The following is a 14,855-nucleotide window of genomic DNA, read 5'->3' as shown; positions in this document are numbered from 1 at the left end:
TTTTTGTTACGTAAGGTTAAAAATTGAGAATTTTTTTTTTTTTTTTTACATTTACATAGTGAATTTTTTTTTCTTTTTTTTCACACGTACCTTGTTTTGCTATTCCATTTGTTCCATCACAACATTGCAATTTTTTTTTTTTTTGTTTTTTTTGTGTGCGTCTTGACAAGTGTGTAATTCTGAACAACTGGATTGACAGTAACTCCCTCTTAGCTAGCGAAACCGCTTCTGTCACTCCCCCTCCCCCCTCCTGTGTGTGTATGCACACAAAAGATATGAAGAATTAAAAAAAAAAAGTATAGAAAAAATGTCAGGCGAGAAAAGAGGTAGTAAGATTCACGTGTTTGTCATAAATGATGTGAAGAATGAGGAGGGAGAGAAGGAGGAGAAGGATGAAAAGGAGGAGCTGGACGATGCGTACAACACGGATGGTGACACACCGAATGGATGCAGTCCCAATGGTGAGGGCGCCATCGGGGGAGATAAACAGAAGGTGATAAATTCGAAAAAGAATAAAAAAAAAGAAATCATAAGACACAAAATGTACCACCCACAGGTCAAAATTGTGAAAGTGAGTTGTGGAAAATCCATCATTGGGTTCCTCTCAGTAGTGGGCAAAATATACTGTTGGCAGCTGAACGATTTTGACGACTTTGACAAGAATGTACCCTATTTGTTGGTAGACTCCGTTTTGAAAAATAAAATAATTCACGATGTGAGCAGTGGAGATAGTCACATCGCCTTTATATCAAAGGAGGGAGAGCTGTTCACGTATGGGGACAACACGTATGGGCAGTTGGGCAACGGGGACGATACTGTGTTTGAGTGTGAGGATGGGTTAGCGTCTACCAGGGAGTGCACCCCAGATTCCACGTCAGAAGCGGTTCACTCGTTTCCGACCCAATCCTTTTCGACCTTGGAGAAAGACGTGGGAGGGCCTAGCAACCCTGAACAGGTAGACGCCAGAATGAAAAAGAAAAAACACAAAGTGCACAAAGTGGATGTAGAAAATAACATCGTAAAGTGTGTCTACTCAAGGGATAGATATACCCTGTACCTCACTATCGACGGGTTCTTGTACGGGTTCGGTTTGATAAACGAGCATTTCATTCAAGGACAGAAAAATAAAGCAATGAGGAAAAAAATATTAACAAAACCGTATTTGATCGATACAAATAATATAGCTTTTAAAAAAATCGCCATTGGAAATAATTTCATCTTAGGAATCAGTTTTAACAACTCACTCTACTCCTGGGGAGACAACACTAGTGGTGTCTTAGGATACGATGACTGTACAGAGTGTCATGAACCAAAATTAGTTGACAGCATCAAAAACGTAACTTATGTGAGTGCCGGAAAGGTAAGTCTTTGCAAAACGGTGGAAGAAAATTTGTACATCTGGGGTGGGACCTATGGATATAAGCCTAGTATGGTCAAAAATAAATTCAGCCAAATGATTATCAACACAAATTTTATCATAGGTTTATGTGCTAAGAAAAATATATGGGTAAAAAAAATTGACACCCTTTCCCATGGGTACTACATTAATAATTTAAAAATCGACTTACTCTGCTCCTATGACAATTTGATTATCGGTGTGGAGAATCATGTGGATGGGGAATTAGAACCCGTTCATGCAGATGCAAAGCTAGCCATTCAGAGTGAGTCCATAAGGAAAGGAAAAGATCAAGTTGAAAATATTCCCCTGGTGGGAAACCATTTGGTACATTTTGCAAAAGCTGCAGGGGACGCAACCAACGAATCGGCAGATCATATCGAAGAAACACACAACGGTGTCGAAGTGGCTGACGATGCGTACGACCATTTGTCTGGTGGAAATGGCACAAGTGGGGATGCCCCCCCTCAGCAAGAAGAGGGTGGAAAACAGGAGGGAGGCAAAGGGGTAAGCGAACAGGTAGGCAAAGAGGTAGACAAAGAAGCAGACCCCCAGAATGACAATGCCCTTAGCACAGTGCCCACCGCGGGGAAAGTACCCCCCTCAGACGTGAGAAAGGACGTCACCCAAAACTGTGATGAACAGGGGGGTAATGAGGATAGCCCCCCAAATGAACACCTCACAGGTGAAGAAGGAGAAAAATCGAGTAACTTCCCCCAGGTAGGTTCAAAGCCAAATTTCGCCATGATGAATCAATTCGAGTGTGAAGGGATGACCAAAAGTGCTTCCCCCAAAGGGGACGAAACAAACGGGTCCGATTGCATGGAGACAAAGTCTCACTCACGGAATTTGAAGGAGAATACTACCCATGAGAAGGAACTAGCGGGAAACACCTACCAAAAATTGATAGATGCAGAAACGCAAGAGGAGGATCACTATGATGATGAGGAGGAGGAGGACCAATATGATGAGGAGGATCACTATCATGAGGAGGATCACTATCATGAGGAGGACCGCTATCATGAGGAGGACCACTATGATGAGGAGGACCGCTATCATGAGGACCGCTATCATGAGGAGGAAGAGCGCTTCCTAGCAACCAACTTTTACGGAAAGGCAGAAACGCCCAACCTGAGTGACATAGGAGGAGGGCTAACCACCAACAGGACAGCTAAAGGAAAGGAAAAATTGAACTTAAAATCGGCACTGAAGAAATTCCCTAGCAGTGAGAGACTTAAAAAGAGCGTCTCCTTTTCTAACTACGTCTACGACTTGGCGAAGAGCAACTACGAGCTGATGAGCGGGGTGTCCAGCGGCGAGGAGGTGGAAGCGATGCACGCGGTGAGTGAGGTGGGCACGGTGAACGCGGTAGGCGCGACGATAGTCCATGGAACGAGCCAAACGGGCGAGCCTGCCAGCGTAGATGCAGGGGTGAACGGTGTAGAGGCGAGCGGTGTAGAGGCCAGCAATGCAGGGGAGAACAGTGCAGGGGCCAGCAATGCAGGGGAGAACAGTGCAGGGGCCAGCAATGCAGGGAGAACCCATCCCCCGGATGAGGACATTTTTGTGAACGGTTTTGAAAACATGCCAAATGGAAATCCCTCGGTGGATAAATTGAATAGCCAATTCATTTGGGATGACCCCCAACAGGAATGTATATCTGAGGAGACTTCGATAAACGAAGATTTGGACAAGAATATCTCGGGACAGACTAGAGAGGGTGGTTGCTCTCCAGTCGATGAGACTGCAGACCGGATTGGAAGCGAAGTCAAAATAATGCATGTGGGCAATCTAGAAAAGGAAGAAGCGTTAAAAGGAGACACAAAATACGTGTCACCCCTTATCAATGACCCTGTTCAAGTTGGACCACTGGAAAAAATTCCCACCGAGAGTGTCGAGACGAGGTGCACTAACTGGGGAGACAAAGTCGAGGAGGAGCACAGTTATACCATAGGGGGACACAAAGGAGGATTCACATTCGAAAGAAGGAAGTGCCTTCCGAGTGAAGATTACGACATGGAGTGGGGGCTATCCCAAAGAGGAGCCCCCATCGAAGGGGTTTTTAAGGAAAAGAAAAAAAACGAGCAGGTAAAAAGAGAGGTCAATATAGAGCTGAATTGCAGCCAGAAGGAGGGGTTCAAGCAAACGGGAGAGTACCACATCGTTGGTAGTTACTCCAATGAGAGTTACCAGCACGTTGACGGTCAGCCACCTAAGGCGGAAATAGTCACTTCGGAGGAGAAAAATTGGGGAAGTGGGTTCGCCTGGAATGGAAACAGCGCCATGTTAAGCGGTTCCACGGTAGGCGGTGCCATGTTAAGCGGTTCCACGGTAGGCGGTTCCACGGTAGGCGGTTCCACGGTAGGCGGTTCCACGGTAGGCGGTTCCACGGTAGGCGGTTCCACGTTAAGCGGCTTCACAGTAGGCAGCTCCACGGTAAGCGGCTCCACTGTAGGCGGCGCCACATTAAGAGGGGAGGACACAGCGCAGCTAGCCAAAAGGAAGGACGTAGACAGCTCCTGCGCACAGAACCCAAGTCAACGCAGCCGCATAGGCACCAGCGCGAAACTGTTCCTACTAAGTGAACACAAAAGTGGGAAAGCAGATGGGGGATCCCCTACCCCCACGGTTAGCATTTCATTAAAGAAAAAAAACCAACAAAGGATGAAGCAAAAGCAGCATACGATGAAGCAAAAGCAGCATACGATGAAGCAAAACCGGCAAAGGATGAAAACAAATCAGCCGTGTGCAAAATGGAAAGCCCTCCAAAAGAGGAAAAAATTAAAAATAAAATACCATATATATAAAAAAGTAAAATTTCGGATTAGAAAAAAAAAGGTGGACGTCCCGAATGAGATGATGATGATGCCCCCCCTTGGCACAAAACTAACCCTGCTGCATCCTCCCCAGGTGGAACGAGAAAAAATGACCAAACTGAAAAGGAGACCTACCCAGTTGAAGGAAGCAAAGAAGGAGATTAATAACGTAGACCCCCCGTCGGTAGAAAGCACTCATGTAATTAGGACGAATGCGAGTGTCCCCTCAAATATTTGCCAGTGCTGTGGGGGTCGCTCCCCCCATAGGGTAAACATGCAATTGGTTAAGAAGACAGGCAGTACGCATAAGAGGGGAGATCCAGGGGGGATCACAATAGAAAAGGGCTGCACAAAGAAGGCTTCCATATCGGTGAATAAAAAAGCATCAAGCTGTGATAGCAACCCATGTGTGGAGGAGAAAAATACGAAAAAGAGTCATAACAATGATAACGCCACCAAAATGAAGATGCACAAAACGGGGAAGAAGCAAGTTTTGTCGAAGGGCAAGGATAAATCTGTGTGCAGCAGCAAAAGTTGTGCTTCCAAGGGGGGCGTTCAAAGTGGACCATTTTGCATGACCCCTTCAGGTGAAAATGGCCTAAGTGGGGAAAACAGCCTAAATGGGGTAACTAGCCTAAGTGGGGAGAATGACAAAAATGACAAAAATGACGAGAATACAAATGGCATACTGGGATGCTCTGCACAGGAGTGGCAAAACGGTGGGAAGAGTGGAGCAGCCAAAATGAGGAGAAATTCCTCCGCGTCGAACAGTTATACGGATGTGTGCCAAGACGCAAATGAAGACACTACCATGAAATGCTCCAAATTGAAAAGGAATAACTACTTCTCCGACTCGGAGAAAAGAACCACCTCCTCCCATCAGCCAAACTCAAGCAATACATCACATTTACATCCCATCCGAATACTCTCCAAAAGTGAATCCTGCACCAGCTGTTATGATAATAGTACAGGTGAGATAAGAGAGAGAAAATGGAAAGTGAATTTGGACTGTATGAAACAAATTGGGGAGGTAACAAAGAATACGAAAAAGGATGAAGCTTCTTTGCAGTTGAGATTAGATCATCCAGTTGTCCTTTTGGAAAATCATTCCGTTAGTAGAGATAGAATGGAGAGTTGTGCAGGTAAAAAATTCTTCCATGGAAGTTATCCTACTTTGGAGAAGGACTCCTGTTTGGGTCAACATTTCCCTTCGGAGAGAGGTGTAAGTTTGAGGGATGTTAGCTCATTGGATGGGGAAGGATGCACGTCGTTTAATGGGAGCGTGGGTAGTAAGCTGTGTAGGAAGATACGGGGTGTGGAAAAGGGTACAAGCAGGTGTCATAGCGAGGGGGAAAAGGTTAATCGGGTGTGTAGTGAGGTGGTGAAGAAAAGGAACGAAAAGCAAAGTAGTGACAAGCAAAGGAGTGAGAAGCAAAGGAGTGACAAACAAAGGAGTGACAAGCAAAGGAGTGACAAACAGAGGAGCGACAAACAACGGAGCGACAAACAACGGAGCGACAAACAACGGAGCGACAAACAACGGAGTGAAACACTTCAATGTGGGAGAAGAACGCAGTCGTCGGGAGAAAGCCAGCTGGCACGACTCGAGTGGACGAGCGATCAAGACCTCTGTAGCTACCACGGAGGAGACAGTCCGCCCCAAGCAAATTCACAAATGGTTCGCCACGATGAAGCGGAGAAAACACGTGTCGAGGCAGTAGGAACTGTGTGCACGTCCCAAAAGAAGAAATTGAAAAGGAAGACCAGCGAAGGGGCACTATGTCTTTATAGCCGCAGTGGGTCGAATGCCACAAAGGTGGGAGCCACCAAAGTGGAAGTCCCCAAAGTGGGAGTCCCCAAAGTGGGAGCCACCAAGAAAGGGAAGCATAATGAAAGCACAGAAACGTTCACCATTTCGAGTAAAGAATCCGTGAGTAACTGCAATAGGAAGATTGCCGCACGGAGTGGGTCGAAGGGTAGCAAAATGAACCAGGCGGGGGAACAAAAAGAAATTGCTCGCAATAACGAAGAGGGGAAAAAGAAACAAAAAAAATAATAGCAAGTACCACTAAACGGATAAGCGGAGAGTCGAATGATGGTAGCGGAAGGGATGTTCTGAAAAAACTGGGTAGACAAATCAGACGCATGAAAAACGACATTGAGCTGGATAGAGACTCAGGTAATGTCGAAAGGAGAAAAAGCAGAGAACAGAACGATGAGGGAGGATTCACAGCAGAAATTGAACTCATCGATGGGGAACACTCCCCAAAAGCAAACGAGGAGTGTGACAGGCTGTACCAAAAACTGAGGGGAAAACTACGAGGTGATAATGTAGACAGAGAGACAACCCTCCTCAGGAAGGAAAAAAAACGCATGAAGAAACTACTCAAAGATGTGCAATACATTTATGAAGAATATAAGCTTATTAAAAAAGAAAAGGAAGAAAATGAGAAAAAAAAAAATTACTTAAAAAAGGTTTTGGAGAATACTGTCATGAAAACGAACCAAGTGATCAGACTTAACAAAAACTCATTTCAAGTTTATATGGACAAAATGAGGAAAGAAAATTTATTTTTAAAAAATGAGTTAGATGAAGAATCGCATCAACATCACTACGACCTGCAGCAACTAGTGAATAAAATTACTCACTTGGAGCAAGTTAAAGACCTTTTAGCTAAACAGAATGAGGAACTCACCAAAAGGAATATGACTCAAACGATCGAATGTGAAAAATACAAAAAGAGAGACATAGAAATGAGAAACGTTGTTGATAGTTGTAAGCAGAATTTGGAGAAGGAAAAAAAAAAAAATACATTTTGAGAAAGATTGAGCATTCTTTGAAAAGCTGGGAAATCGACTACCACGAATTGAAAGAAAAATACAACTCGGTGAAGGCACAGAACGGGGAGCTGCTCAAGCGGAACGACGAATTGGCGAAGCGGAACGATGAATTGGCGCAGCGGAAAGACGACCTGGTGCAGCGAAACCACGAATTGGCGCAGCGGAACGACGACCTGGCGCAGCGGAACGACGAATTGGTGCAGCGGAACGAGCAGCTGCGCGAAGAAGCGCGCGCGTTGCGGCGAGAACTGCACACCAGGAAGGACCTACTGGGCGGGGAGAGCGCACAACAAGTTAGCGCCTTAAGTGCGAAAGGGGCCCCCCCGAAAAGGGACACATCTACTGCTGCTGCTGCCGCCACTGCTTCTACCGCTACCGCTAACGCTACTACTAATAATAGCGCGTTAGGGGACCTCCCCATTAGCAGCAGCGGGAGTTGCGCCAAACGGACGAATGGCCAACAGCCGCTTAGTCATCAACCCGGAGAGGAAAATAAATCAAGACAAACGGAAACGAAAAAAGAGTTGCATTTAGAAGAGGGGAACACCCCCAAGGGGGAAGCTTTATCAGCCCATTTAGCATTCCTAAAGGATAGGTTAAAAAAAAAGTGGGATCCTTCAAAGCAGGACGATTTGCTGGTGGATCCCATCCTCGAGGGGATAATTCAAATGGCTCTTAACCATTTGGGGGACCAAAACGAAGGAAGGGGAAGCGGCCCGTCGAGGGGAAGTGGCAAGTCCGTGGGAAGCGGGTCACATCTGAGTAGTGTACCCCCCAATGGTGAAGACCCCAACGGGGTGGCTAACATGGAAAACACAGCTCGTTCGGAAAACACGGCCCCCCCCAGCGGAGAAGCCCCAAAAAACGAAAACCTCAAGAAGGTTGCCATGGAACAGATGGAAGAAAGAGTAACATCCCTCGAAAGAATAAAGCAAAATTGCATACACGACAATGAGGGGGAAGCTACTACCACGCAGCATGTGCAAGGACACCATTTGCTAAGCAACGAAACTACGGAGTCGAAAACGGGTACGTATGATACGTTATCTAGTGAAAGCCTTATGGACTCGGAGGATAGCTTCGCTCTCCAAACGATAACACAAGGGGGGAATATCGGCACAGCAAAAAACAATTCTACAAAGGGAGGGGCACAAAAAGGGGTCAGTCGTAAGGAGAATTACACCCCCTCTGCAAACCTCACAGGATTGGTATACACAACGCATAATGCTATACACTCCGACTTGGCGAATGAAACGACAGAAAAGGTGAATAGCCTGAACGGAACGGACGGAGCGAACGGAGCGAGTGGTGTTACCCAGTGGGGCGATGACGATGGGGAAGCAAGCCAAACGGGCGATCGACATATAGTAAACGCGCGCTTGGAAAAAAAAAAAAAAAAATTCACAGTGGTAAAGATAACTATGACGATGGAGAAACGGACGAGACGAACGAGACGAAGGGGCATCCCCTTGAGGAGCAGCTCTTAAAAACGAAGACTCGAGGCCTCAACGATAAGAGCGCCACCAAGGGGGGGGGTGTAAACGGGTCCACTTCGCCATCGAACGAGGTGACCACAAAGGCCCTTTCAAAAAAAAACACCCAATTAAAAGAAATCCAAAAGAACGATTTTTTTTTGCTCCATGATACAAACAGGGTAAATAAAAACAATACATTTGACCAAGTCGCCACAGCGAACGATGCTTCGACCGAAAGGGGGAAGGTGATCCATACCGAGGATGGTAAAATTGCAAAGCGCGTAGTCACTGATGGTACGCACAAGCAGAATGGGCCAGGTGATAATTCGAAGACGAAGAAGAAGGAACTAAATGCCATGATCGATTGCATTTTCGATACATCATCGGATCACTCGTCTATTAACGCAAACATGGTGAATATTCAGAGCTTAATTGAGAGCAACCTCAAAAATATTTTCAGCGCGCAGGATTAGAGGGCATCATTGGAGGGAACCGTTTGCGGGAATCGCTTGCGGGAATCGTTTGTGGGAATCCTTTGCGGGCCTCGTTAGAGGGAGCCCTTTGTGGGAATTATTCGCGCGCGCAAGACGCACTGCATGTGGATCTGGGCATCGCGCATGCGGGGGTATCACACCTGGAGAGGCCACACCTGCAGAGGACACCCCTGGAGAGGACACAACCGCGTCATTTTTGTGCCACCAGGGGGTTGCCATTGAGCGCGGGTGGATAGGCCACGCATGAAGGACCCACGCATAATCAATCCACCAACAGGTTCGCACCCTTTCCCCCGTAAAAAGGAGCACCCCGTTTAGCTTTGCCTATTTCGCTCGTCACGATGCATATGACGATGCATATCGCGATGCCGCGCATGGAACAATAGCGTGGAAACCGAATGGGAAGGAAAAATTGAAAGCAAAGAAAACAGACTGCGAAGGAGAAGGAAACAGACTGCTGTGAGTCCCCTTCGATGCTGCCACGCGCCGAGTTAACAGAATGACCATCTCGTAGCTTCCCCTCTCGTAGCTTCCCAAAATGTGCGTCGTGCAGGGACGACTCAGAAAAAGCGCGTTTCTTTCGCCACACACAGGGGGGCACTGGCCCAAGGCGCGTAACGAGCACACATACAAGCGCGCGAAGATAGCCCTGCCCGCGGCCTGCCATTACGCATGTGTTTACATGCAATTGTTTGGCGCGTCACACTCCTACGTGCATGCATGGCAGCATATGTGAACAGACAATCGCACGCGTTTGTAAAATAAAATACGTACATGCTAAACATGCGTAAATGATACCACAACAGTTCAAAGGAAAACCTTTCATAGCATATTTCACTATCGCACTTTTTTTTTTTTTTTTTCGTCATTAAAAAGGAATAAATGGCAATCATTTGGTTCACATAAGCAAAAGTTAACTTATTTGGTCTGCCTAATTCTTAAAAGGCAAAAAAGGTAACACTCTTTTTCTTTTTTTTTTTCCCTTTTTTTCTTCATCTTTCTCAGCGTTTTTTCTTCCTTTTTGGCAAATATCGATGCGCCTTGAAAGGATAAAAAATTGCTACACGTATATAGTATAAATGCATACATACGTATGTATAAGTTCACTTCCACACTGCACAATAACTTTTTTTTTTGGGATGTTTTCCTCTTTTTCGTTACAAGTGAACAATATTTCGCGAAACCCTTCGACAGCACTTAAGATAGCGTTTGTTATTTTTTTAATTTCTAAATAATTTATTCCCCACGCGTCGCCCAGTTTTTTTTTTTTTTTTTTTTTTTTCCTTTACAATTTTGCTTATCAAAACACGCAATTTTTTTTTTGTATGCCACACCCCCACTACCCATTTGCTCACCTTTTTGTTTCCTTTGCTTGGGAATTTCAAAAGTGGCAGCGCATGGCGTGGCATGAAGTGACACGATTGACCGGCCATAACTCGCTTAACGTGAAATGAAACAAAATAAAACGTTTGTCAAATTGTACATGTTTTCCCTCCCTTTTTACTCTTATTTACGACTTTTTTTTTTTTTTTATTCAATTCAAATGAAGCCATTCTTTCAACGGGGGAAAGCATTAGTGTACAATTTTTTTTTTTTTTAAACCCATTTTATCGTAGGGAATATAACCAGTTCGATCCAAACCGAATAAGACACATGTGAGAAGGTGTGTATTTGCATACCATTTTGAGGGGATTTTTTTTTTTTTCCTCGCATATGATTTGCTACAAGTTTTACATTCCTGCTCCGCGCGTCGTTACACTTGGTCATGGTGATGCGTTGTCCCTCCTTGTCGATTAGCGGCCACTCCGTTAAATAGCGGCCACTCCGTTAAGTAGCGGCCACTCGGTTAAATAGCGGCCACTCCGTTAAGTAGCGGCCACTCGGTTAAATAGCGGCCTCCCCCCCTCGCGGCGCTTCCCCCTTTTTGAAAGTGCCATTGGTTGAGTGCCCGCCCCCCTTGTGCAATGGTTTTCTTGTGAAAACGACCGATCACGCTACTCGGCTTAGTGTTTTTACGTTTATCTTTTTGCCTTCTTTGCAATTTTCTGCACATTTCTGCTACTTTTTTTTATTTCGTTTGTGCTGCGTTTGCGCCGCGTTTGCGCTGCGTTTGCGCTACGTTTGTGCTGCGTTTGTGCTGCGTTTGTGCTGCGTTTGTGCTGCGTTTTTATTGCCTCTTCAGTGCAGTGAATTTTTGTGGAACTTTTTTTTAATGTTCGCTCGCGCCACAGCCCCCCCGAAGAGCAGTGCCGGAAAATGCAAACGAAACCAAGTTTCAAACGATGGACGAAAAGCAAACGAACGACAAGATAAAAGTTTTGAACGTCTTTCAAAATGAAGAAATAGCTGGAAACAGGAAAAAAATGCACTACCCCAACAAGTTCGAAGTAGGGAAATACGCAGTGAGAAAAGTTTGCACGAACGCGCAAGTCCGTGTATGACCCGTTCATATTATTTCAAAGTGTCACAATATGCGCCAGCTTTTGCGCTTAAATGGAGCAGAACTGTGTGTGTGCGTTTTGTCCACCCGCAGCTACAACGCCGTTGCGCGGCCAGTGTGCAGCCAAAAAGTTATTGCTGTTCAGGCGTTTTGCGCAATTTTTCGCCAATTTTCGCTATTTTTCGCTATTTTTCGCTGTTTTTACCCCATTGCACATGTATTTTTTTTTTTCCCGTTTGGCTAGTTCGAGAAGGGAATAATCCGCAACGCAATCGTGTCCACGAATTCGAGCAAGTGCACCAAACTGGAGGAAAGGGACAGGGAGAAAAAAAATTGCATCATATTTCGAGAACAATGCGAGTACTGCTTGACGAATTTTTCGATAAGCGGCCACCTAATTTTAACGAAAGAATCGTTGTTGTTCGAACCAGACCTGAGAGACAAAAATGTGATAACGTACGGGTTTGGCACGTATCAAATTTTTATCGATTTGTACGATATTTACGAATGCGCCCATATTGTGGTGCCGACGAAGGACACCTACCTGTGTAACAATGAAGACACGTGTGGTTTTATCCAAGTGTTGTTAAAAAGTATTTACAACCGAATATGCGATGATGCCTCGCAAAAGAAAAACAGTACGAGCAGTTGCTACAGTGGTGTGAATAGCAACTCCAGCACGGATGACTTGAACAAACAGAAAAGCGTTTCATACTATAAATACATCAGCAGGAGTTTATCCTATGTATTCAATTTAGCCCAACCACTGGTTCAAAATACATCGTCTTTTAAAGAGGAAAAAAATGATCACCTGTTGGGAGGAACCACTTATTCTTCGGACATTTCGAAGCATGTGACAAATGCTGACCATCTGAGAAAGGAAGACGAAAATGATGATTTAAAAAAAAAAAAAATAGCTTTTTAAATTTTGATATTTCTTCTCCAAAGAATAACATCGTGGAGCATTTACAAGACAGTGATTTAAAAATTTACCAAAAAATTAACGAGGCGGATTATAGCAGTGCAATTCCTGCTCACCCGAATATAACTTATAAAAATAATTTAAATTTAGCCAACTCGGGGTATTCTTTTAAGGAGAGTGAGGGGAACAATGCTACTTTTTTGTCGGGAAGGCAAAAAAAAGACTCCTTCAGCGTAACTAAGGAGGCCTCTTCGAAGGAGGTATCGTCCAAGGGAGGGCTCTCGACCGTGGGAAAGCCCGAATCAGGGTTCCCGAACGTGGAAACATCAAACAGTAACTTCACGCAGATGAGTGGATCAAAAGAGGGAAACTCCATAAAGAGAGAAGATACTGTCACCTTTGCTAGCGAGGCACAACGTTCATGCTCAAAGACGTTGAAAAATATTTCCTTCGAGTTACATCATCAAACATTGAGAAGTTCATCCACAGGGGGGAACTACAGCAATACGTGCGGAGGTATTCTTTGCACAGATGGGAACCAGGTGCAGTGGGGAAACAAGGGATCAGGAGGAGGAGAACCTGGGCAGAACCTTGAAGGGCAGAAAAAGGCGCAGAAGAAATATGAAGAGAAAAGTTTCATACTGTTTAGATTCTTTAACAACAATAAAGCATACGAAACGACAACGAAAATAATCAAAGAAATTGATGAAGTGAGAAAATCAGAAAACAAAATAAAAAAAACAATCACCTCGGTGCCATTCACATCAAACGAATTGTTAAGGTGCATCATTGAACAATCTTTGATGGCCAAAGAATCGAAGAAAAAAACACAAGGAACCAATTCAACCAATGATATTAAAGACTTAAATTATTTACCATTAATTCCAAAACTGGAGTACATAAACGGTGCAGTAAAATTGTTAAGCAAAGAAATGACCAAGCAGATTAATTACTACCTTCCCCCTACCCTCAGCATCAAAATATGGAAGCTCGTTTTCTGCTCAAGTATACATGGGGTGTCCTTCAAAACTTTGTACAGGAGTGTATCCAACAAAGGTAGCGTCATTTTGTTAATATGCGATATGGAGAATGTATTGTTCGGCTGCTTCCTGGATAAGTTACACTGCGATAATTGTTACTACGGGTCTGGGGAAAATTTTTTGTTTACTTTTAAAAATGTGGACAAAGCCTTGCAGGGAGGGAAGGAGAAAAAAATAAAAGATGAAGACGAGAATGTGGATAATAATCGAAGCAGTTGTGCTTATGACAAGAGTATCGACAATTTTTACCCATTGGAAGAGAACGTTGAAAAGGTTAAGCGGAAGAACACTGCTTTAGACATGAACGAGGGGAATCTAGGAAATAATTCCATGTCCAATTCGCAGGAAAAGCTCGCCACTGATTTTGAAGACAGCTTGAAGGACTCCATTAAGGGGGATGCCAGTCAGGAGGGCCCCTCGCGCACTTCCCCCGATTACATGAATAGGCTCAAAACGGATATACACGATTTGGATTGCGGTGAGGATGAAGAGGCGAGTAGCACTGTTGGTGGGGCGTGTAGTGGTGGCGCCTTCGGTGGTAACGATAAGGGGGCGTCCCACGATAAGGATAACATCACATCTGAGGACTGTTACCATGATAACGATGAAAACCGTGGCGCGTCGTCGGACGCCATGCAGTACAGAACAAAAACGCTCAACGAGGAAAAGTACCACCATTTAACCTCCCTCCCGGGGAAGAAGCAGCCCCCGAAGGGTGACAACCCCGGAGGTACCAAAACTGGGGAGACGAGCGAAAAAAAACAAAAAAAACAAAGTGGCAATGATAATGCGTCCATTCAGGTGTTCAACTGGACCACTCGAAACAATTATTTTGTCTACTCGGATGAAAAGTCGATAACGATAGGCGGCGGGGATAACTATTCGCTGCTCATTAGTGACGACTTGTGCAAAGGGCAGACCAACAGGAGCAGCACGTACGATAACGACTTGCTGACCCACGACGAGGAATTCGAAATTCAGTTTTTGCAGCTGTGGGTGTTTGACGATTCGTAGGGAGGGGAAGGAGATAGCCTGCCCCCGCTGTTGTGATATATTTTCTTGCGGCAGATCAGCGAGCATATATTGCCACGCGGCGTACCCGTGTGGTGGGGCTTTCCCAATTGTGCGATCTCTCCCGCATTTAGTGGTTAGCCGCTTAACTCACAAAGCGCGCATGTCGACGCGGAGGGGACAGACAGGCGTACCCGAAGCTAACCATACTACTACGCCAAAATGCAGCCTCTTTTTTGTTTTGCTTGCGCACGTGAAGTGATTGTTGTGCGCATGCCGTTTTTAAGTGTACACATACGTGGATAGGCGCGTGCGTTATATTCACCCTTCTGCACGTGCATATCTTTTTTTTTTTTTTTTTTTGCACTCACCCCCCGCTCAGCCTACTTCCCCATTTTGCTCGTCGCATTTTATGTGACA

At 45.1% G+C, this 14,855-nt stretch overlaps 2 protein-coding genes across 2 annotated transcripts; both read left to right on the top strand.

The window, feature by feature from the left end:
• Positions 1-307: 307 nt before the first annotated feature.
• On the top strand, positions 308-6,268 carry PCYB_072740 (hypothetical protein; the record flags this gene model as incomplete). The annotated part of the gene is made up of 2 exons (XM_004221671.1): positions 308-715; positions 923-6,268. 2 exons carry the CDS (start codon positions 308-310, stop codon positions 6,266-6,268), a joined length of 5,754 nt encoding a protein of 1,917 aa, XP_004221719.1.
• A 5,036-nt stretch (positions 6,269-11,304) lies between these two features.
• Positions 11,305-14,438, top strand: PCYB_072730 (TLD domain-containing protein; the record flags this gene model as incomplete). Its single annotated transcript, XM_004221670.1, has 3 exons — positions 11,305-11,409; positions 11,707-12,315; positions 12,411-14,438. 3 exons carry the CDS (start codon positions 11,305-11,307, stop codon positions 14,436-14,438), a joined length of 2,742 nt encoding a protein of 913 aa, XP_004221718.1.
• Positions 14,439-14,855: the final 417 nt, after the last annotated feature.

This window comes from Plasmodium cynomolgi, chromosome 7 (genome assembly GCF_000321355.1).
Source record: "Plasmodium cynomolgi strain B DNA, chromosome 7, whole genome shotgun sequence".
Taxonomy (NCBI): Eukaryota; Apicomplexa; class Aconoidasida; order Haemosporida; family Plasmodiidae; genus Plasmodium; species Plasmodium cynomolgi.
Note: the sequence above shows the minus strand (reverse complement) of the source record. Positions and strands in the feature narration are given on the sequence as shown.